Source organism: Orbicella franksi, chromosome 6 (genome assembly GCF_964199315.1).
Source record: "Orbicella franksi chromosome 6, jaOrbFran1.1, whole genome shotgun sequence".
Taxonomy (NCBI): Eukaryota; Metazoa; Cnidaria; class Anthozoa; order Scleractinia; family Merulinidae; genus Orbicella; species Orbicella franksi.
Genome location: NC_138150.1, coordinates 17,555,491 through 17,579,811, shown reverse-complemented (window position 1 = coordinate 17,579,811; position 24,321 = coordinate 17,555,491). Strand labels below are relative to the sequence as shown.

At 39.9% G+C, this 24,321-nt stretch overlaps 1 protein-coding gene across 1 annotated transcript; it reads right to left on the bottom strand.

Annotated features, from left to right (window-relative positions):
• Nucleotides 1-3,415: 3,415 nt before the first annotated feature.
• On the bottom strand, nt 3,416-9,726 carry LOC145490351 (ATP-binding cassette sub-family C member 4-like). The gene is made up of 6 exons (XM_081469479.1): nt 9,182-9,726; nt 8,350-8,732; nt 6,185-7,773; nt 5,556-6,126; nt 4,952-5,088; nt 3,416-4,543 (listed from the first exon to the last, which is right to left on the bottom strand). Exons 1-6 carry the CDS (start codon nt 9,704-9,706, stop codon nt 3,915-3,917), a joined length of 3,834 nt encoding a protein of 1,277 aa, XP_081325605.1. The 5' UTR covers nt 9,707-9,726; the 3' UTR covers nt 3,416-3,914.
• Between the last annotated feature and the right edge of the window lie 14,595 nt (nt 9,727-24,321).

Sequence of the window (24,321 nt, the reverse complement as noted above, 5' to 3'; positions counted from 1 at the left end):
CCCCTCCAGTTAGGGTTAACCCGCTTGCTAGGGTAACCCTACCTCCTTGTAAACAGGCCCTAAGTACACATGCAGTGTCATAGAGTCGAAGAACGACACGCTACAAGTAATATTTTAGTTGATACGATGGAACTTCCTTGTAGTCATTTAACTGTAGTCTCTGAGTACACAAAAGTGACAAGGAACACTTAAATAACTGAAACCATTTGCTGGTGTTAGGGATATTATACTGAAGAATAATCAATATACTGAAGAACATAGACAACAACAACCATTTTATTTTGCATAATACAGAGAATATCATTCAGCAAAAGAATACATTAAACTTAAATAAGCAAAAAAACTACTCAAAATAGTAAAATTAAACGACTAACCTGTCTAATAACTAAATTCTGATTGGCTAAAGAAGCAGAGTAGCTCTCGTGTGCGAATGTAGAAAAGTGCAACATGAGTGCAAAGTTGTCTATGAGGGCACATTACAATGAAGATTTCTGAAGTTAGTACGGAGTAGCATGAAAACTGGCGACCGTCATTCGAGGTCAGTTTCGAAGCTGGTCGAACATAAAGGAAAGATTACTTAACATTTCCGAAGACCGCCCGAATACTTCCGAAGATTAATCGAAGTTTTTTGAAGAGTTGTCAGCATTATCAGATGGACTGCTAATTAATACTGTCGAAACTTTCAGAAGATATTTAGCAGATCGTGAAAACAGCAGAAAAACAGCAATTTTCAAAAAGGAAACAACATTTTTCATTTTACAAAACATGTTTCCACATTCCTATGTCCTTCAGTTGCAAATGTTCGACGGTTGTACAGTTGAATTTTCACCGTATACATGATTACGTAATCGTGTATAATCATGCAAAATTTAGCAGATCATATTTACAGAAAAGCAAAAGACGACATTACTTGCTTTTCCAAAGAACTAACCAGGAGGTTTTTTTTTTCTAGCCTGCGAGCAGGCTCCAAATGTTCAAAAATGTTCAAAATGTTGTTCTTTATAGTGGTGAATGTTCTTAGCTACACCTAGCTAGTTCACAGGCATGAAGAAACAAATATACCAACTTAACATAATATCACAAGCATAACCGAGGAGTTGAATTAGGGTCTACCGAGAAACAACTCCAGCTTGTGGTCAGAGCGAGACTTGGACCCGCGACCTCCGGATTTCAACTTCGGCGCCCTATATAGAGTCTAAGAGTAAAAACTGAACTCGTCCTTCGGGCTCGTGCAATTTTGTCAGCCTCCGAGGAATTTCCTCGTGTTTATTCATTCCAAATTGCACTCGAAATCGTGTGATTACCTATGCAAATTTGAGCATGGATGAAATAATACAAATCTCTTGAATAATAAACGTCCGCCGATAGAATTCATGACTGACAGAAGCTTGAATGACGATTAAAACTAAGATGGTTACATTAACCAAGCAAGTTTGATCAAAAAGGGTGTATTACGTGATACAACTGATTGAAGAAACGCCAGCTGTCAGAGCAAACTTATAAACCATAAACTATACGACTTTATAGACTAATGGGAAGACTGAAGAAGCATGCCGGCACGATAATGATTAATCAAGATTTTTTCCTCGTGGCATTCAATGATCAGCTAAAGTGGGGATTTAGGAAAACAAAGAAACTACCCATGCATGCCTTCCTAAAGGTAGCTAAGCTAGAAAACAAAAGAAAATTAGAACGCTAAGAGCTTCAAGATATGCCCAAATTTACAACAGTACGGTTAGCGAGATCCGTTTTAATCAAGAGACGATCACCGTCTCTTGGTTTTATGGCATGTACACGATGCGTAAGAATGCAAATATGACATTAGTCCGCAAGTTTCTCAGAAAACCACTGTGTCGTATCATTCATGGCTTTTGCCTTTTCCATGACAACGTTTTTTCAATTAAGTGTACATATTCTTGCGAGATATGGAGGGCACTTCCGCGCGGGGGCAAGTTAGCTCCATTTTGCCGGCTAACTTAAAAATCTGGCCGTTTCTGCGGCCAGATTTTTGTGGCCCGTTGGTGGGCCGGATTAACGGGGTTTCACTGTGATAGCGTTCAAGTTTTATAAGAAATTCCGGGAGGTATATAAGCTAATTTACTCAGAGATATTATTTTGACAGCCGAACATACAATAAAGTTCGATTAAAGTTTGACTTGAGAATTTTGTCCCGCAACCGTAAAATATCCACGTACGGATTATTAAACAGATGGAGCATCGTAAAATGACGATCACAAGCCCTCGGTTTATACAGCTTCGCAGTCTTTTTGAAGTCTTTTTCTTAAATGGATAACTTATATTAGAGTGAGGCCTTGAGAAGCGTCATAAAAAACGTTCTGAATGGAACTATTTAGTGAATTGAAGCACAGTGGTCTGTGAGGACGTTAGAAGTGTGGAAAAACGTGGCGACGAAGGGCTTATAAAACACATTTAATAACCTGGACGGCTTCATGAAGCTGGGGTACGGTTGTACATTACTCCACGGATTACTTGATTCGTGACCTGTCATTAATTACCCACTGAATATGTTTGAGGATTTTGGGGGCGACTTGAAATTTTACCAAGTTTTATGACCAAAAAAGGTTTGATACCTGAATTTTTTGTCTCTGCAAATTGATAAATTTCAAAATAAAAGTTTTAGATACATTTCCAGCGATTTTGCAAGACGCTAATATAAACATTTCTAAGAGGAAGTTAAATCTGGATTCCTCTTCTGCCCTAGACGGTTTGGGAACAGGTATAGTTCTAATAAGAAAACTATTATGTAACAAAGCTATCAACTGGATCAGAATTAATGTTTTTCGGTCTGGTATAAGATGTTATCCACACTCTGAATAAGGACCCAGATAAAAAAGGGCAGGAGGCAACGAAATATGAACTATAATATACCACAATATATTTCACTTGAGTCCAGCTTTTAAATGTCGTAGAAAGGCTGAATTCCCATTAGGTAATTAAATGTTCAATTTTTAAAAGTTTTATTTTGTGACAAATTGGAATACAACAGAAACACAGTTCTCTCACTGGAGGAAATTCTGTACCGAGTAAGTGATACGTGATTCTCCATTTTTTTCCCCGGTCTAATCACGATTACATTTATAACAATGTAATGTTAATGCTCGCCTTACTTCATAATAACGCGTTATATTTTCGTACAGACTACAGTCAACTTTCAAGGCCTGTTTAATGACATTCCACCCCCTTTTAAAATTCAAATCTTAATTCTCAAAGTGTAAAAGATAAGTGATTATATAAAACGAAGCAAAGTGCACGAGTAGTGACAAGGAACGTTATACAAATAGAGTTGAGCTAGTGTTTTCGCTTCTTTTTACAATGTTCCTCGGTAACATCATTAGCAGCATTTTTTAATTCTGATTTTAAATGATACTTGCTACTACTTATTTTAGGTCGGCTACCAGCCGGCTCTCGTAAGGTCTCACATTGAGAAGACAATAAAATAAAAAACAGAAACAATGCCCCCAAAAACAATAACAGCTGCTAACAAGCAAATAAATTACAAGCTTACGAGAGCTGCTACACTTCTGACTTTTTTCGATAAGCATGAAGTAAACAGCCGCAAAAACTGATTCAAATTGAAAATGGCCTGTAGATTAACAAAGAGAGACTTAGCCTATCTTGATACCTGCAACTCGAGCCATTTCACTCAAAGCACCTCCTGTCTTATGTACTAAAGCGTCAAATTTGTCAAATTCATCAACCTCTCCATCTTTCAAAACCAAAATCATGTCACAGTCTTTAATGGTGCTTAAACGATGAGCTATAGTGATGACTGTGGAGTCCTTTAGTTTCTCACGCACTACGTTCCAGATTGTTTGTTCTGTTTCTGGATCCACATGTGCAGTGGGCTCATCCAAGATGACGATCTTGCTTTGCTGTAACAGCACACGAGCCAATCAAATCAACTGTCGTTCTCCTACACTGACATTTGCTCCATGCTCTAAAAGCTCGTGATCCAGTTTTCCATCTAGACTTTCTACCAACGCTTTCAGTTGCACATCCTCTAAAGCTCGCCACAAATCTGCATCTTGCAGCAGCTCCAAGAGATCAAGGTTTTTTCTGAGCGATCCACTAAACAGGACAGGGCTTTGGCCAAGAACGGATATACATTGTCGAGCCTCTTGGAGATTGATCTGTTTGATTGGAATATCATCGACCAGTATGTCTCCATCAGAGTCAGGCATGCGCATGAGCGCTGCCACAAAAGATGACTTGCCTGCACCTGTGCGGCCTGCGACACCGATCTTTGTTCCTCCTTTGATGTTAAGATAGATTCTCTTCAGTATTTGAAGTCCTCCCGGATAGTACTTCAATGACACATCCTGGAATGTGATATTTCCTTTGTGTGGCCAGTGTTCCGGAGGAAGCCTATGCACTTTGTATCCAGGCTCTGCGTCAAGTTTGGTGTACGTCATCACTCGTTCAACTGAGGTCATGAAATTCTCGACATCCGAGGTTTTTCTGACTGCGTATTGAGTGCTAGACGAAGTCTGGATGACATAAACAAGCGTAAGGCCGGGCCAAGCTGATTAAAACAAAGAAAAAAAAAGAGAAAAAAGGAGGTTATTTATTAGTCATATACCAAGCCAGTGGATAATGTTTATCTCCCATTCTGATTGGCTGTTCGAACGCGGGATAGTGTGTGGTATCCACTACCAAGCTCAGGAGGGTCAAACTGGTTTCTCACGAGGGTCAAACTGGTTTCTTGTTTTCTAACCGTGAAAGGAGAAGAAATTTTAGCAGTCTATGAAATTAAACAGCTATCCTAACTTACACAAAGAAAACTACAAAATTTGGATTGGCAGTATATACAAGAACGGCTTTATTATTCTTAGCCGTGAAGTTAGTCACGAAGCGGGCTACGAGGCACGGCAGACCCTCAGATTTAGTATCGTTTTTGGCCGATTTTGATTTACCTTGCAGATGCACCTACCGGCATCTTGAGACACCAAAACAGCTGCCAGAGACACTGCACCAATTAACATTGATGCGAGAAGGTCCAAGCGTACACCAAGCCATCGCCCACTGGCCATCACCATAATATATGATCGATTATGAACATCTTGATAACTAAAGGAATAAAACCTCATTAAGAAAATGAGGTAATAAATTAAATTAGTTCTAATTACAAAACGCCTTCAATCACATCAGGTGAAGCACGGGAAAACGTTGGCCCAACAAATCACATATGTGGAGGAGGCCTGGCCAAGTGGTTAGGGCGCTGCATTTGTAATTTGTCTCCACGGATTGAGAAACGGTCAGTCTCCAACCAGTTGGAATTTTCTCCAATTTTTTAGTTGTATTTACCATATTTTTTTCCTCAATTAGTGCAGCAGTGCTAAATACCATGACGATCAAATAAACTGACATATTTATTTTCAAATTGTCTTGGTTTTACCTCTTATTGAGCGACAAAATGGGGCAAGATTTCTAAGCCAATCATTTAACTCAGTATTTCGAAAACAAAGTAAACGCAAAGCAGATGCGCTTTACGTTCAGAACTCTTGTGAAAACCGCTCTAAAGGTTGTAAAATCACCTGTAAAACTGATCCATGAAATCCCTTTGTCTGCCTCTTGTTCGAATCGTGTCCAGTCCATTCAGGGTCTCCGAAAAGTGAGAGAAGACTGGACTGCGGCATATTGACTCTAACCTTTTGAGCTCTCTGGACGTCTTCAAGTAATACTTGGCGATGTACGCGACTAACACAATTAACGGAACAACAAGAAATAGAAGCCAAGGATTTGTAACAGTTGGTATGATTATTGATGCAAACACCAACAAGACTCGCTGGATAGATACTAGAAAAGTCTTGGGTAACAACTCGTCAAGGCAGCCTACATCTTTAGAAAATCGATTGAGTGTTCTTCCCGCGGGATTTGAATCAAAGAAATGAACTGGTGCTTGTAAAATAGCTAAAACCATTTGGTCATGAAGACTCTCTGAACATCTTAAAGAAACCAGAAGGAACCAATAAGCTCGAATGGCGGCAAAGATAAGGGACGCACTGACGAAACAAGCATAGATAGTCAAGTTTGTGTTGTCTTTCTGTTCTTCTGGAAGTTTCTTTGTTAGCGACGAGAGCCAGACGTCAGGAGCAACTATCATTGCTTTAACTTTATATACGATTAATACGTATGTATGACTAGTAACAATATTGACTCTTACCTTGCGCTATGAAGCACAAACAAATTACTGCACAGATTGTTGACCAATGTACTCCGCTTCTAAAGAAGTTCCAGTAAAGCTTTGATGAAACCACTCCGATTGAACGATCTTCTTGTGACATTTGCAGACCCCTAGCTTCATTGGGCAGTGGAACGATTGTTTCAGCTCCACCGTTTTTCTGTTCGATCTTTCGTACAAATCTCTTAGTAAGCTTGCTGTCGTTCCCAACTGTCTGATAGATCGGGTGAACCGTTGTGTTTACGATACCCTTCTCTCGTAGTTCAGTGAAACTTCCCTTTTCTAACACACGGCCTTTGTGCATCACAATTACTTCATCAGCTTCCTTCATGTGCTGTTCTTGATGTGATGTTAACACTCGCGTTTTATCGCCCAGTAGGTCGTTGATACATGTCTTGAAGATACGTTGGCTAACTTTGAGGTCCAAAGCACTTAGAGGATCGTCTAACAAGTAAAGGTCTGCATCAGCGTAAACTGCGCGTGCTAAACTAACTCTCGCCTTCTGACCTCCACTTAGAACTTCACCGCGTTCTCCAAATACTGTTTTGTCATAGTCAGGAAACCGTTGGATGTCTTCTGTGAGAGCGCACGCCTCGAGTACTGCGGTGTACTTTGGTTCATGGTATGGTTGACCAAACAAAATGTTTTCTCTTATGGTTCCAGAGAAGATCCAAGCTGTCTGCGGAACGTAAACAAGAGTCCCTTGGAAGGTTATGGTTCCACTGACATCAGAGATCTCACCAGCAATCGCCGAGAGAAGAGTAGATTTTCCACTACCCACTGGTCCAGTGATGACTGTTAGACTTTGAGACTGTAATGCAAATGTGACATTGTCTAGTATAAATTCATTTTTGCGATTCATTTCAGGTTCGTATATCAAATTCGAAACAATTAAAGCCGTCGTCTTGTCCTGATCTTTTATTCCAGCAAAAAGGGGAACTTCTTTCATTTGGTCTTGTTGATCTGTCAGCCTGCTAGTTAATTCACTCGTGATGGTCTCCGAGTAAATTTTGTCTTTTGTCTTATGATCACGAGAGATCGCGGACAAATTTTCAAAAAGCAGAAAGTCTTCCATTCTCCCGAGTTGTAAAAGAAACTCGTTGTCTCGTTTGCTTTGTCTTTGCGTCAGACTTGACACACATAAAGTGTTCTGTTTTTCCTGATTTTTTAATTGGGTCAAATTGAACACTTCTTCCATTTTCTTCACCGGATCTGAGGGACGACTGTTTTTACCTTTTGCTGAGCTGCTTTCTTTGTTACCTGTGTCTTCTTTACTTTGACCACGTGAGATGGCGGGGATATTTTCTAAAAGAAGAAAATCTTCTATTCGTCCCAACGACGCATAAGCGTCATACGTTTGTAGTAAAGCAGAAGAAAAGTAACGACATGTTACTATTCTTGCGATATCCATAAAACCTAGCAGCATAAAGACATTAACAGGGTCGATGGGTTGACCAGTTAGCACAAGAGTAACGACAGACAACAGATTAGCCACTGATACTAAACTGTCCTGCGAGGCAAGAACTCCTGACAGAATGGCACTTTTCTTACGGATGATGTTAATTTCTTTTCTGAAAACAGAACAAAATAGGAATATGAGAATGTATCACATGCAATGCATAAGTGGCAAGTGTTAATTAACTTGGGAGTTGGTAATAGAAGAGGAGCTGTTACTTAGATTTATGTCACTACAACAGTAAATCGAATTACTTGCAGATAGGTTCAAGTCGGGGATCTGGTTGGGGGTGTTATAATTCTCAGTTAACAGTGACAATTTCAGGCAATGACTCTTTTAGCTTAGGTGGTTTGTTTTCTTTCAAAAACCAAGTGATATTCTCTCGGAAATTCTCCTGTTATCCATCTTAAAATTATTCATTCATATATACGTGGCTATTTGAAAATTTGAAAGCAAGAATACTCAAGAGTATCACATGGTCTGAAATAGGGCAACAAACCGCCCAAGTTAAAAAGGTCTATTTTTTCTCTCTATCAGTAAATTTCACAGACCTGAAATCTCAGCTATCTATTTAAAAAAACGTGTCGTTTCACAGGTGACAGTTAGAATTTTGAACAATTCTCAGCTATTAGTTGAACCCCATCTAGACAATCTGAGTCAATGTTAATCACCACATTTGTTTTCCGCCTACCTTCGTGTGTGTTTGATTTTTTTTCGATATTCGTCCTCCCACGCACGCGTTTTGATGGCACGAATCCCAGAAACCACCTGGTTCATTAAGGAGATGCGTCGGTCGGTCACCGCTGCTGTGCGCAAGCGCAGTGCAGCACTAATATTGGACAACCCAGCAAAAAACGGCACAAAAAAACACAGGAAAACGACTCCAATGAGAGACTGCCAGCCAATCAAATACACGAGTAAAATTGCTAACGCCACCAAGAGAAAGCACGAAGAAATCGATGTGGAAAGCCACATGACTGTGTCTTCCTCCATTCGCTGAACATCGTTTGATATAAGGTTGATCACGTTGCCTGTTGTGAATTTTAATAATGCATCCTTGCTAAGAAGTAGCGTCTGCGAAGCAAGAAAAAATGTTAAATATTTCGGGTTCTTTTTTTTAAAATAAGAAACCAACATTAAATTTAAGGATCGTAATCGCTGTCGTATATGAAAAAAAAAAAATCATCAATATAAAAATACTACTTTATCTTATGCCATGAACAATTATGAACTAAAGAGATTTTCTTGTGGGAAAGAAATCGTTTTAATGTAAACTAAGTTAGGTTTATTACTATTAAGCGCTAGCCAGTAATCGAATAGGGCATACTTAGTATCAATATTTCTAGCATGGAAGGCCAGCGTGACCTTCAACCTTCAATCCAGGAAGTACTCTCCTATTAAAGTTATATAGATATGTGCCAACCTTAAAGTATGGTATCTGCACTCTTAACTGCACCGCCGCGTACGAAAAGAAAGCACGATCGCAGGCTAAGCTATTTAAGACCAATGTCATTCGTGCTTACCTTTTGGTAAACTAGACCTTTTAAGGCGCAGCTCATTCTGATACCCAACAGCTCACATCTATAGTCATGTTGGTGCATACTGAGAGCTCTGATGAAAGCATTTGTAAACAAAGCAAGTGTACAACCATAGAGAAGATTATCTTTCTGTGGCTCAGCTGACATCAGTATGGAAATAAGAGATCCCAATAACAGTGGTTGGAGAAGTCGAGAAATTGATTTTAAAGCACTCGTGAATACAATAATCATGACATCCTTTACCGACATCAACTTTATGATGCTTTTCCAAAGTTTAGGTCTTTTTCTATTTCTGTTGCACTTTGTTTTTTCTTTGTTCCAGTTTTGTTGAAGCTGATCGGTGAGAAAAGAGGCGGAGTTCTCTTTTGAAAGGGGTAAAAAATCATTCTCATCTAATGGTCGTTCACTGCCTATCTTGAAGATACTATTCATCCATTGAAAGAGTAGAAGAGACACGAAGCTGACTATTTTAGACTTTATCTTCTTTCGTGGAGATCTTCTTGTATCCATTCCTTGCCACAACAGTTAATCTGAAAACTAACAAAGATGACATATAGAGATCAACATTCAAGTTTGACAACAAGATAAATTTGTTTTTTCGGAGTTCGCCGGCTGACTTACAGTTCTCAAATCAATGCAAAATCTACAATTCAAATCGACTGGGATGCTCGTTCTATCAAACGTCGGAAAAACCTTGTCGAATAATTAGGGCCTCCACAGACTAGACACTTAATTGTCAACAACTATTTGTTATCGACAACTAAATGTTATCGAAAACTAAAAAACGTAGTTTGTGCGATGAGTTGTCGACTGACTAAACCCTAAATGTTTAGTTGTCGACAACTAGGCAACTAAAGGGAAACTGCTTTAGTTGTCGACAACTACGTTTTGACCGTTTTTCACGTGTGTGGGAATCATTGGTTTAGTTGCCGACAGCTATCCAAACATGACACCCATTCGAGCGTGCGTATTGCGTTTTGAACATGCGTATTGTGCTTTGAACATGCGTATTGTGTTTTGAACATGCGTAGTGAACGTTAGCTCCCAAGCTCTCGCTGGCCTGAATTAGTTATCGACAACTAACACTCCAATGAGTGGAATGCTCGCATCGGACGCAAGTAGTTATTGATGGCATTTAGTTGTCGATAACAAATAGTTATCGACTAATAAGCGTCTTGTCGGTGGAGGCCTAAGCATAGTAAAAGGTGGATTTGAACTTTCGTGTTGACGGGCATGAAGCTTATTTATACTTGTGTTAAATGAAACAGAACAGCTTGTGCCTGCAGAAAAATTGGACCATATCAGGAGCCATAATCGGGGACGGAGACCGTAAGCGCGCGCCATTTCTAGTATTGGGGCTGTCAATATGATATGGGACAATTTTTCTATTTTTAGAACAAATTGCGCCATCATGTGCGACACACGCGCGTACATGCTGCGAGGATTTTTGCGGATGTAGCGCGGGGAAATGGCATCCGAAATTCCCGAAATGTTTGATGCTGTTGTGATGCCCACAACTCAATACGTTCATGTCTGTTGGAATTTTACTTGAGTATTTTCGTCGTAAGCTGCTCCAGTTTGAGTGAAGTAAGACAGAGTTGAATTTAGTTATGTGCCGCTTTATATCACTGACCAAGTTGTGTTCCGCTGCTTCTTTGACAAGAGCTCTACATTACTCCACTCTAAGTTTCACATATGTTGAAGATTAACAGCTTTTCCAAAACACAACAAAAAACTATTTGGAAATATTTGGATATAGCAGCGTTTCAGAATTTAAAAGTTTCCCTCCTCTTGCCACACGTGCACGCTTGCGAGGATTTCGCCAGAGTCTGACTAACTAGACTGAAAAGTAAAAAAAAAAAATAACAATTGCAAATTTGAGTTTCGCCTGAATTGTAAGCAACGCTTGCTGTCTTATCAAGGCCCAATAAATGACAATTAAGTTTATGTCTGCAGATGCTGCTCAGTTTTTTTTGTGTAAAAATCCAATAAATTTGTAAATTGTCTGTTGTCGATGAATAAGAGCGCCCGCTGATGCGTGTTTTGTACAGTCAGTAAAACATGACAAATTGGAATTCCCCACTTTCGTGTGGAAACGTACATCGAACTCTAGTTTTTAAATATGTTTAAGGTTGATAAATGTTTGAGAACATATTAAAAGCTTAGCTGAAAATATGCGAATACAGCAGAAGTAATCGGCAAAATTACGATGACGCATTCTTTATGAACTCGAATAACGATGTCGATTTTGTTGGTTGAGTTATCAAAACTCCCTGTCTATTTTATTTTCGAAGTGTAAAATTTCACTGCGTTAAAGAAACACACATGATGTTAGTAGCCTTTTGGCGTTGGTGAAAATTGTTGCAGCATCTCGGCACAAAAGACAACGAAAGAAATCTTTGTCAAGATTTGTTGACACCGATGCGCGCGCTGCACCATGCAAATGAGCTACTTGTACGCGTCACACTTTCCTTTCAAAATCTTTTGCAAACTCGCCACACAAACAGAAACAATAAGAAACTATCAAAAACAGGGTTTAGTTATGATTAAGCATTGTTTGGGACACTCAAATTAACTCGATACAGGAGTAAAGAGTTTTCTTACATAACTTTTCTTTACAGAACAAACGCAAAAGATTACGCGTACAACTAGCGCGAGCAGATATTATTCATTCACAGCGCGAAATTGAAGTCATGCTTTCGACCCTGAAAAACTCACCTTTTCCATTAGCTCAGAGCGTAAAACTACATATGAGAGCCCTGGTTCTTATTCCCTGCCTTATTCCCTGCCATCGCTGAAAAAAAAAAACTGCCGGAGAATCTCGCAACTCTCACCATTTGATCACCCAACGTGACAACATCCACGCGAGAGCCCCCGACATGAGCGTGGATCCACGCGGATATATGACGTCAGGATGGCGCAATTTGTTCTAAAAATAGAAACATTGTCCCATATCATAGGTGCGCGCGGATACCAAGACTTACGGTCTCAGTCCCCGATTATGGCTCCTGACCATATTTGACTGCATACCCACGCCTTTCAGACATTTCCTCTATTTTCGTTTAATCCATTAAAATTCACGACCGTTAACGCGCATAAATGAAAACTTAGCATTGGAGATCCACCTTAACAACGTTTCAACTCTTTCCGTAGCATGGCAGTGGAAATTCATCTTAAAGGGGCTACGTCACGGTTTGCGCATATTGAATAGGTTAGCCTCAATTTTTCAAATTCGTCGTTTGTAATCCGTGTTAATCTTCTCCATCCTTGGCCATCCTTGTTCCTTTATGGTTTATCATTATCTCTTTGGTGTTTTTCTATTTTATTAAACTGTTATTTTCAGTTTTCCTACCATGTAAAGGTAATTTTGTATGTGGCCAAAATAACTCAAAATACCGTGACTGACACTGCGCGAAAAGCCAAATATTCGGGCCCGAATTCGCTCGAATACGGATCGGCGCACGCCGTGTATGCCGCAATGTTCTGACGTATTCGATTACGGCTGACTCGAAATACACCTGGAATATTCTATAGGAATCCGGCCTGTTTTTCCGTATTCAAATTAAATACTCGTGAATGACTCGAAGTATTCGATAAATCATACGGGCCACGTTTTGGTAGATAAATGTTGCATTAGATGTTCTTCGAAGATATGGCGATCATTTATAACTCGAACATTTTCGAATACTCGCAGTTGTTCGAGAGTTTGCGACTGGAACACGCGATGCACGACGCCACTTCTGACGTGAACGTCTTCGAATACTAATGAATACGTCAAGTATGCTCTAACTTTCGAGAATCGCACGCTATGAATACGAAAGTTATGTCACATTTTTCACAGCCAAAGATGTATTGCGTCGTCAAGAACGGGTTTTATGCAGGTAATATACGCTACCGTGTAGTTCAGTCAGACAACACGCTAGTGTTCCGAAGCGTGCGACTGGAACACGAGACTCATGCGAAGTCTGAAACGTGTTCATGTTTGAATACTGAGGCATACGTGAGGTTTTAAGGTATTCTAAACGACACACTTCAAGTGTTCTGAGGTGTTCGACTGGAACACGAGACTCATGCGAAGTATGAAACGTGTTCATGTTTGAATACTTAGGCATACGTGAGGTTTTAAGGTATTCTAAACGACACACTTCAAGTGTTCTGTGGTGTTCGACTGGGACACAATCACATATTCGAGTCTAGAATACTCTAGAATATTTTGGCTTTCACGCAGTGTGAGCCCCGTTAATACTGAAGCAAGGTATAATTTCTAGCTAGCTATTATATTACAAAGCGGCCAAGGGGTCCCACTCTATTTATGTAGCGCGACTGTCCATATTTGAATGCTTCTTGTTTGGATTATGTTTAAGGAAAATAATTTCATTTCACCATCTAATTTCCCTTTATGAGTAGCACCCGTCACCGCTACCAGCCATCCCAGTGTAACTATCTTCTACTAGCACCACCTTCCCTGGGGAGAATTTTCCTCTTCGGTCGTGCCGATGGTTTGCATTTCCCGCTTGTATGGTGGATCAGAAAATACAGTCGAACCTCTATTATTAAACGGTCATCCTTATTGTGAACTGAAATCCCTATTAACCTGCTACTTCTCTTCCTGGGATCCAAAATTTACTACACGCAGTTTTGTTTGGTTTTGTTTTGCAAATCGCGATAACAGCTGAGAGTCCGAGTTAGAGAGCGATGACTGGCGAAAACACTTTAAAAGCACATTTATAATGATTATCTTGACGTGATCCACGTTCACTAAGCTACTAACTCGATGGTAAAAAAATTTGTGATGGCGATTTTTAAAGGGATAGTATTTTCATGACAATAGCATCAGAAAAACAATGAAAGGCTTAGTTTGTTATCATGTGTAACAATAGTCACAAGCACTCACTCCCTGTTTGCATTTGAATAAATTGACGTTCCTACTAAGCCTAGGCCTATTGTTTTAAAAACTGTATTTCGAAAAATCCCTATCGAAACTTTTAGAACCGTGATTTTAAGAATAACCCGAGGCTGAGATTTTGAAAAAAATATAATTTTGTGAGTTGAAAATTTGCAAACACAATATGATCATATGTTTTTAACTAAACTGTTTAAAGTTTGTCCTTCCTCTAAAGCGAAAAGCTAACTAAAAAACAACAAAAACAGCGTTACCCGTATGTTCGATGCTAATATCATTGATGTCTCATATCAAGCTTTATTTCCTACAGTCTGGCTTCAAAATTATACTTCAACGCCAGCAAAGTCGTGACAGGAGAGGTAGTCTGACGTTGTGTCGGCATAGTCCACTATGTTTTCCTATAATCTAAGAATTTACAGGAATATTTTTAGCCTAAAATCGGCAGGAAAATAGGAAAATTAAGCCTGGGCCGGGAAAGCAATATTCTGATTAAAAAGGAGTGTACCGTATTTAGAATATTCTAAATTGGTAATATACAGTTCGCGCCCTTCTTTAGCCCCTCTAGCTCGATAAGTAAATGATATAAGACCAAAGAATTAAAAACCCAGTTCTGTGGCATCAAATATTGCCACTGTTTACCGACGATCCACTCTCCAAGTTGAGTGGCTAATAGCCACTTTGATTCTTGATTCCGGTTTGTATTTATTTACCCTGGTTAGAGGTTTTTGCTCTCAATGCATATCTAGAACGAAGCGACATAATCGGAAGCCGTCAATTTAAGGATATCTATATTTCTACCAACGCAATAATGTTAATGATATTTCCTGTCGACTTTACGAAGTGCTACTATTGCTTACCAGCTCAGTTTACCATTGAAGGTACAGAAGTACCTGAACCTCGGCTGGCTCAAAAACTCTTCGCTTGAAGACGGCGCATAAGATTTTCACGAATCATTCTGTATCGTCTGCGACAAAGTATAGATTTAAGGTGGCTCAACAGTTTCCAGCACTTTCCAAGACTGTGATTTTGATGGTTCATTATAACCACTCCTCGTCAGTTGATGCTACAATCATGGTATCAAAAAACTACCCAATCATTGGTGAACACGTTGTTGTCACTAATAGGTCAACATAGCAACAGTATCACCTGCTAAAAGCACCCTTAAATTTAGCTTTATAATATGTAAATATATTTCACAAGGTACGTGCTGTAGTTAAGGATGATATCGTGCAAATTAGGAGGTTGGTCGTTCGTATGTTTAACTTCCCATTGCAATTCCATTGTTTCGAGGGTGCATATATCGTTTGTCATCTCTAGGACAACGTGGTACCTAACTGCGAGTGTTACACTTAATATGGAACTGTTAGTTCAAATAACTCAAATGAAATCTGATGGTTGTTAAAACTTCTGTTTAATTTGTTGATCAGGGAAAGTGTTAATTGGCAACTTGTAATTGTAGTTGGTTCAAATAACACAGATTAATTATGAGTTAAAATTTACGGCTAATTAGTTGTCGACTGCAGAAATTGTTTATCTCAATCGCTCCGGTGTACGCCAAGCAACGGTGACGTGAATGCTGCGAAAAGTTTAATTAAAGTCACCAAAAGGTTGGCTCTCTGCCCACGTTGTGTTACCGTGTTGTTAAGTAGTTTTTAAATAACCTTTTTGCTGTAGGCAGGAAGTCCGGAGAAAAGAACTTTGTGAAAGTTTACGTTAATTTTTCCTCTATAAAATTTAAGTTTTTTTTTTATGAAAATAGTAATTTCATATTATGCAAAGGGTAGCTCATATCAATCCTTATTCACTGCGACAGATGTTTAATACCAGATAGGAGATTTTCCCTTCAGTGCTAGCATACGAAGTGCATATGTCGTTTGACATCTCCAGGACAACGTATTTCGTAACTGTGAGTGTTGCGCTAAGTGTTAGTTCGAATAACTCAAATATAAAACTCAAATATCTGACGTTGCCGATTTTATTGGGTTATTAAATACAGTTGAAACTCTATTAAGCGGCCACTCTCGGAGACGAGAAAACTGGCCGCTTGATAGAGGTGGCCGTTTAATAGAGGTTCACCCGAAAACAACGTTGGGCGAGGTTCAGCTTTCAGTTAATTTATCAAATATAAGTTCAAACGAATGCAATTGGATAAAAAGCAGAAAAATGATGGATTTAAGACGGTCCATAACGTGCACAACAGCCAAAGAAACAATTACGTTTCATTCTTTTACCTTCATCTGGCTAAAAACCTCCAACTTCATATCTTCCTGGCCGTTTAATAGAGGTATAAAGCAAAACCAAATTACCCTTGGGACGGCAAGAAGCTGGCCGCAGCCGCTTAATAGAGGTGGCCGTTGAATAGAGGTTTTTATTACTGTGTATAGCTTGCAATTTTTCCGGGACTTTGGCCGCTGGCCGCCAAATAAAGGTTGGCCGCTTAGTAGAGGGCACCTTAATAGAGGAAAACTTCATCACTTCTTCGTCACTTAGTACGTAGAGCAATATGCCTACCACCACCATAATTTTAAGCAGAAAACCATATTAGAAACCAATTTCATTCAATCCTAGAAAAGGTAGGAATCTTGACGTCATTGAACGATACGACACTCGCAAGAGTGACATACGAAAAATACGCCACTTGGATCCTGGATGAAGTGACGTATGGAATCTACGAGTGGTCTAGTTCCTAGTAGAACACTCTCTCTTCCATATAATATGGCTCGGATATTTGTCCGCGGACATAATCTGTTCTGACAAGCGAACAGTTTTCCGAGGGCGAAGCTCGAGGAAAGCTGTGAGCTTCGAGGAACAGCTGATTACGTCCAATTAAGGACAAAAATGTCGAGCACATTTTTTAAGTCTTGTGAAGGCTATTGTGTTTCGTATCCTAGTATTTTTCACAACACCTGGGATCTTTTGAAGACCGTTGAAAATTGGGTAAAAATACACGGATTTCCCCCAGTTTTAGCTGGGGCATATTCAGTCACGTGGCACGTTATGTGATAGTTTACGCATTAAATGAAAACTTCCTGAGCGCAATCATTTGGCGTGCAGTGAGTTTCATTTTTCTTACCACGCTTATGATGTGCCGTTGCAGACAGTCTAACTGCTGGCTGGAAAAAAAACTTAGCTTGGAGACTGTGCCTAAGGCTTTAACGTATCATCTTGCATGGTTGTTGACCTGCAACTTAATATTTTAAGCATTGCTTGCAATTGTTTTCATCCCATATTTAATTGAGATTCGAAATTCTCTATTGATGGTTTGCAACCAGAGAGAGAGAAAGAGAGAGTAAAATGATAAACGTCTGGCGACCATGTTTGATGTTAAAAACAAAAGAAGCTTGGTATAAATCTTTTGTTATGTGTCATTCATGTTGGCGGCGATTATCAGTTACGTGAAAACGAAGAATTGTTCGACTGCGAAGGAAACTAGTTAATTCGCTGATAAGTTTTCAAGGCAAATTACTAGGCTATGATGCAAAGTCGATCCCACGAAGATATGTTTATACCTGTTGGAACCATCGCAATAGACCTTTCCCGCATTCTAACAAACAATGTCGCCGAATCGAGGTCAGGGTAGACAAAAATACAGCAAATGTATGAAAATGTCCACCCCAGCCTCGCTCTGGTGCTATTGTTCGTGCGCACTGAAGTGGAATGCGGGTAACGTCTATGGAGTTCTTCCCCGTTTAATACATTGCTGAAGGAAATTTAGTTGACGCTCACAGCTCTCATTTACATACATGCATATCACACTTAATCAGGTGCCCTTAGACGATAAAGTTTGCGTTCCACTGTGGCCTTGTCAACGAAAGAAAAATGCATCAACAAAGATCTATTGCGGCAGAGTACACATTAGACTTGCAGAAGCCCACTTTTGCTTAAGGTGGTTCGTACCAGTTACCAGGTTTTTGACGGCTCATAACTTTGTAAGAATAGAACAAAACGGCAGACCAGGGCCACTGTAATATTTTTGAAGGTTTGGATTAGGTAATCATGCTAAAACATCATTTACAGTTGTAGTTGTCGTTAAAGACAACTTCTTGGGCTTACTCTGTAAGATTTTTACACAAATTCTGGGTAGATTTGCTATGTTTTACGAGTACTTCATACGCTCCCGGTGGCTGTCACGATCGATCGAGTTGCCTTTGAAATTTGGGAAAGATTGAATTCCCGAAACAATTCTTCTTAAATACACAGAATTGACTAAAGTTGCTCTAGCAGGTAAAGCCTCCTTTGTATACAAATTTCGTCTCCAACAGTATAAAAGTGACCTTGCGCGAAAAAATCTGCGCGCCGCCATATTTGTTTTTGTCTTTTGGGTTTTAAATCTCGCGCCTCTATCGTGCGTGTTGCTCACGCGTGACGCACGATGGTGATCTACTCCCCGCGATGGTGAGTTAATGGTCTCTTTTGGGCTATGCCGGCGGCAGTTATACTCCTGGAAGGCTCAACCACGCCGGACAGGCCAATCGGGGAGGATCCTCACTTAAACCAGTCTCCTGGCCCTCCAGGTTGGGGGTTAGGTGTGAGGCTGACAACCTCACTCTATAAAAAAAAAATTGTCACACCAACAAGAAATCTTCAACCTATTGGTTACCAAGGTTCAAAGGCTAGAATGACCAGTCGCAGTGAGAGCCAACAGGAAGCTGTCGTTGTGATTCTGGGAGCCCTGAGCACCAAGACAAAGACAAGCATTGGTTCTGAGACGTAGAAACCTGATTTAGCAGTAGTAGACTTGCACAGACCACCAGGGAGATGAATGAAAATAAGCTTCACATTCTTGGCATCAGTGAATGCAGGTAGACTGGATTTGGTTCGTAGAGGACACGGACCGGTGAAACAATTTTATTTTTAGGCAGGAATGATAACCTACGCCAGCAAGGAGTAGCGCTCATCCTCAAGAATGGTGTGGAGAAATCGCTCCTGGAGTTGAAACCTATCAACGAGAGGTTCAATCAGAGCGAGGTTCTTTTGGAAGCAGGCGAGGATGACCATAATCCAGTATTATGCTCCAATAAATGATGCTGCTGATCCTGAGCAAAAAGACACCTTCTATGAATCCATCCAGGCAGATGTGGAAAAAACTTCGTCACAAGATCTCCTGATTGTTATGGGCGATTTGAATGATAATTTGGAACTAACAACATGGGTAATGAGAGAGTCATGGCTATGTTGGTGGAGTTAGGTGGCATGTATGACTTAGTTATCGGGGGCACATTGTTCCCGTACAAGGACATACACAAGATCTAGCTAGAGAAATTAACTCTTACGCTTCTCTCGTATTCTCCAAACTCCCGCGTGCATGCCTAAGGGACCGTTGATTTTTTATGAGGGAGGGAGGGCTGGTGGGATTTGGGAAGCACCATTTAAAAATCGCATGACCCCCCCTCAGCTTATCAATTTTTTCACATGGTCCCCCCTTATAGCGGTCATTTTTTGGGATGACCCCCCCCCCCAAAAAAAAAATTGAACAAACAATATTTAGATTTCAACTTTTTTAATATTTCTCTATTATCCCCTACTTCACGTTATTGTGCTCACTATGAAGACAATATTTGCAATCTCTATACTACAGAGTGCGGTTGTTTAAAAAACAAATCAAAAGAAAGAGAAGTCAATTTCGGATCACCTAGTTATGGCTCGCCCTGAGCGTGTGGCATTTGGCCTCTCATTGGCATCCTCCTCATCTGAATTGATGAATGCAAGAATGACGTCACTTGAGTCATCTTCTCCCCCAGAGTCAATGGCATCACTGTCATACTCATCATTGTCACTTTCATCCGTTTCACTGCTGTCAGTACTTGCCCTATTGTCATTTTGTGTCAATGTCCTGGCATTTTTCAGTGTTGGTTGGCCAGCTCTGAGAGGACTCTTCTGCTGCAAGCATGAATGTCTTACAATTGCCTTTACTTTCTCACTCTTGCTGCTTTTCAAATGCTGCTTCAGCCCGTGGTGGTTCAAGTACTTGTTTAGTTCTGGAACACGTAGCTTTTTAAGCTTGGTTAGATCTTCGCACAACTCAGTCCAAGGATAATCCTCATATGATTTATCTTTTGCGTCCCTACTTAACTTTGCCTTTTCCTCTGCTCTCTTTTTACTTTTAAATTCTAACACTTCAAGATGCTGAAGATAATCCACCACAAACTTTGATTTGACAATAAACTTATCTGCAAATAGAGCAACGCTCTCTGGGTCAGATAAAACCAGCCTGCCACTTCCATGCTCTTTCTTCGCTTGGACCCTTGGCTGCCAGTCATCTGGATCACGCCCTTCTTTTGGGGTCTTCTGGTAGGAGAGGTAGTGGTATTCCGGTAGGCAGGAATGGTCAGGAACTGGTTTAGGGTATCTTTCTATGGGTGGTCCAGTCCATTCACAACAAAAAGAACAAATTTCTCCTACCTTTTCTTGACAGGACAACTTTAGAAACTCCCTGTAGTTCTCCCCCTCCTCATAGCGCTCATTCATAAACTTAAATAAAGTTTATGTATGTATGCATATATGTATGTTCTCAATCTTACGGAAGTAACAGTGGCCTGGAACAGAGTCTTTCCTTGTTCCTGCATTGTGATACTGTTGATGTGTTGTGTGAAACACATTGTTACATTTAATTTACAGATGTCTTTATTTGGAAGGTTTTTACCTCTACTCTAGTGATAGGCATGTATAAATGTTGCCCTGTGCAGGTAAAACAAAAAGCTATGAGTGTTCTCAAATCTTGCAAATAGTGGATTACTTTTTATAAATTTTAGCCTACTTTTTGTGGTTTAAATTTATCTATGGTTTAAAATTTCTTAAAATTCGATGTCTCAAGTTCATTGTCATAATTCAGAACAAGGAGAAATTAAAATCCAATTGGTTTGAAAATTTTAGCCAAAACTAAATTTAAACCACAACATACCCATGAAGTCAAATAAATGTGAACATTTGACAAATAAATATAGACTTGTTTACCTGGCCTGGGTGTCACATGGGCTGACATGCATCCATGGGGCCCTGGTGCCTCATCGATTCGATCGCATACTTCTTGGCAACAATGCCTCACATTTTGCTGCACAGCCTGTTCCTCTCGAGTGATAACAATGGGGTGACCAGCCTACACAACTCCTATCCACGTGTAATAGCCGCTTTGAGAGTTCTGCTCGAACTAGTATATCTTTGAGGATCTGCCCCATTTGTATTGTACGATAGGGGGATCCTTGAATATTTCGCTAAGCAATAATCCTGTCTTTAGGAGGACATTTCACCAGAGTAGAGCCGTTAGAGGTCATAGGTCTGCGTGGTTTCCACTGTTATCCGCGTGTACTTTGTAGAGTTTGACACCTCTGTTTTTGACCACGTGCTAGGCTTTTTGGCTCATTTGTAATGAAAGATATGTTTTAAGCTCTCTAAATATTAGCTCTGGAGGGACAAAGTTTGAAATATTCCGTGAACATGTTGGTTACTTGCATTTTGTATTATTACGCCGGGCCCGGCTGTTTGATTAACTGTTGCAAGTTATGCTGCTTCTTATCACGGGTGTCATATTTATCTTTGTCCGGCTTCGCCAGAGATAGCTGTAGCTTTCCTTGTTGAAAGCTATGAGTCTGTCTTAGAGACACGTTCTTATGTTTCTTGTCATTTCATCGAGCTTTTTGTCCTTCCAGTTTGTTCATTCTGGAACTGCAAATGTAGATGTTCACGCTCAAGTCTGTGGACGGTTTTACGTGTTGTTTATGATATTGTGTGGTTTTGTTTAGGCAAAAGCTCTGAATTTAGGAGTTCTTCCTATGATTGTTCATTCAGCTCCACGTTGTGGTTGTCATTGCTTTTACTTGCGATGTTGTCAGGTTTTCTTGAGACTGTTAATAGTCCCTCTTTTGTTAGGAGGCTTGAGCCTTGTAGATCAGGCAATACCGCGGTTTCGATCCTTCTGGATCTCATCAGTTGCCGATAACAGGGAGTGGTAGAGACCAATGCTCGGTAACACTCCGCACCTGGCATATTTGTTTGGTATTATATACTCGTTCGGTGGATCGAGAATTCTTGATTGTGATTGGTAGTTTTGCCACCAGCGAATGGCCAGCATAAAGTATTCGATCCTATTGTACACAGCTTGACACTGTGTTTCTATGATGGCTGTAATGCTTATTTTCTCCAGCATGTGTGATTAGATTCCACACTCTTTCAGTCCAACGGGCTTGCTTTTAAGCAGGGCGAAGAATTTGCCCACAGTTTTAATGTAAAACAGATCAAATGTATAGAAGCTAAGTTGACGAAGGTCACGCAGGACATGGAAGCACTAGAAAATAAGACGAGCAATTATAACAGCATATTCAAAGGCACACTCAAACAGCACATCAACAAAAGGAGAAGAGAAAAAGAAAACCGCAGAAAGTCAAATGAAAGAAAGAGGAAGCGGACTGAAAACAACGTCCAACGAGTTTCTGGAATCTGTGTTGGAAACGCGCTAGGAAATGATCTTCCACAATGCCTTGTGTACCCTCCTAGAACGGCCGTCCCGGAAGAGTGTATTAAAGTTGAGGATGTTGCCAAGTCGTTATTTAGAAGAGATGGGCCATGCATCGCACAACTCTTGGAAGGGAATTATTTCACCAATGCTGCAAGAAGTAGAATCACCACCAACCTTGAGCAGGAGGTCAGAGATTATGTTTACACCTTCATGTACCCTGAAGAGTACACTCTGACGGAAAGCATTGCTGCTTCTTGCAGCATTGGTGAAAGAGACTCCCATAGCAGCACAAGCGGCGACGAAGAACTCGACGACAGCGAAGATGAAGATGAGTGCCAGTGAAAGTTGCATTCGAAAATAACAGTGTTAAATACTTCTTTTCAGTAGCTACAAATGCTTTTTGTCGCCAAACGTTTCTTTAAAGCAGAAGGAAAGTTTGTAATAAATTTGTATCCTGCCTTCTATGTTTATTCTATAGCAATTTTTTTGATATTCAAACATTATGCCATTTTAGAGTTTTACTTAAATATTTCACGTGACCCCCCTTTTCCCCTTATTTTTTTGGGATGGATCCCTCTCGAAAGCCATTTTTTTTCGCATGCCTCCCCCCCAAATCCCACAAGCCCCCCCCCTACCTTATCAAAAATGAACGGTCCGTAACTCGATAGTCGCACTGCAAGCTTGAGGACCTCGGAGGACCTTCCAATATTCTTTTAGCAAGTCAAATGAAAGGCAATCTACGCTGACATTTTTCCAATTATTCAATTATGAATTTACTACAAAGGATACAATTTTAGTCAGCGTATATGCCAGATTTGAAAGGTTCGAAATGGAAATTAATCTCAAATAATTTGTTAAACTCTCGATGTATTACCATTTAAATCGAATTTTTATTTACGTTACCCGAAACTGTTTCACAGGATAAATGAAGGAAGAGAAAAAAAAAGGCATTAGCTTCATTAAATGCCAAAACACATCAGGGCTTACAGACCGAATTGAAGAATATTCAAACCCGTCATGGACAAGGGGACAAGCTACTTAAAACTTCTTTTCAGTTCTTATGCATCGAAAAGACAAAAGCGCTTTGTGCAGTAACTGCAGTTTATTGATCGTTGCTGCGTGACATGTACTTTTAAAATTTCATTTTTTTTTCACTATCCGTTTTTTTTTTTTTTTTTCAACAAGCCCTAGATGAGCTTTAGCTGAATGCAAAGGTTTACACACGCACTTCTGAGTTTTAAGAAAATTCCGCCCGAGTATTATATTTATGTTAGATTTTAAAACAAAGAGCAGCAGTTTTCCATTTCTTTTTCCTCGCATCAATCATTCATCAAGTAAATACAAGGAAACTCAAAAGAGTGAGAGTGCTCTGGTTATCTAATTTTCAGATTAACCGTAGAATTTTACCATCTTATCTCTCCGTCCACATAGTTAGGTTTAAAATTGAACTGAAACAAACAATCAAGCAATAGAGACAGTGTTTCATCAGATTCACAACGTTTTCTAATTCCACTGCTGCTCCACTGCTGCTCCACTAATTATACTGCTGCCTTCATGGCGTCCTATTTTCAATTCTACTCTTGGTTTATCAATATATATTATATGTGATGACGCACTGTCTCTTGTGTTTGAGTTTTTCGATAAAATTAATGCGTAACATTAGTAAACGTCGCCTGTGATGTTATAACCTTGAGTTGCAAACAATTGATCAGCCAATCAGACCGCGATGCTATAACGAAGTTTTCGGTATCAGGAAAAAACTGTCGTCTA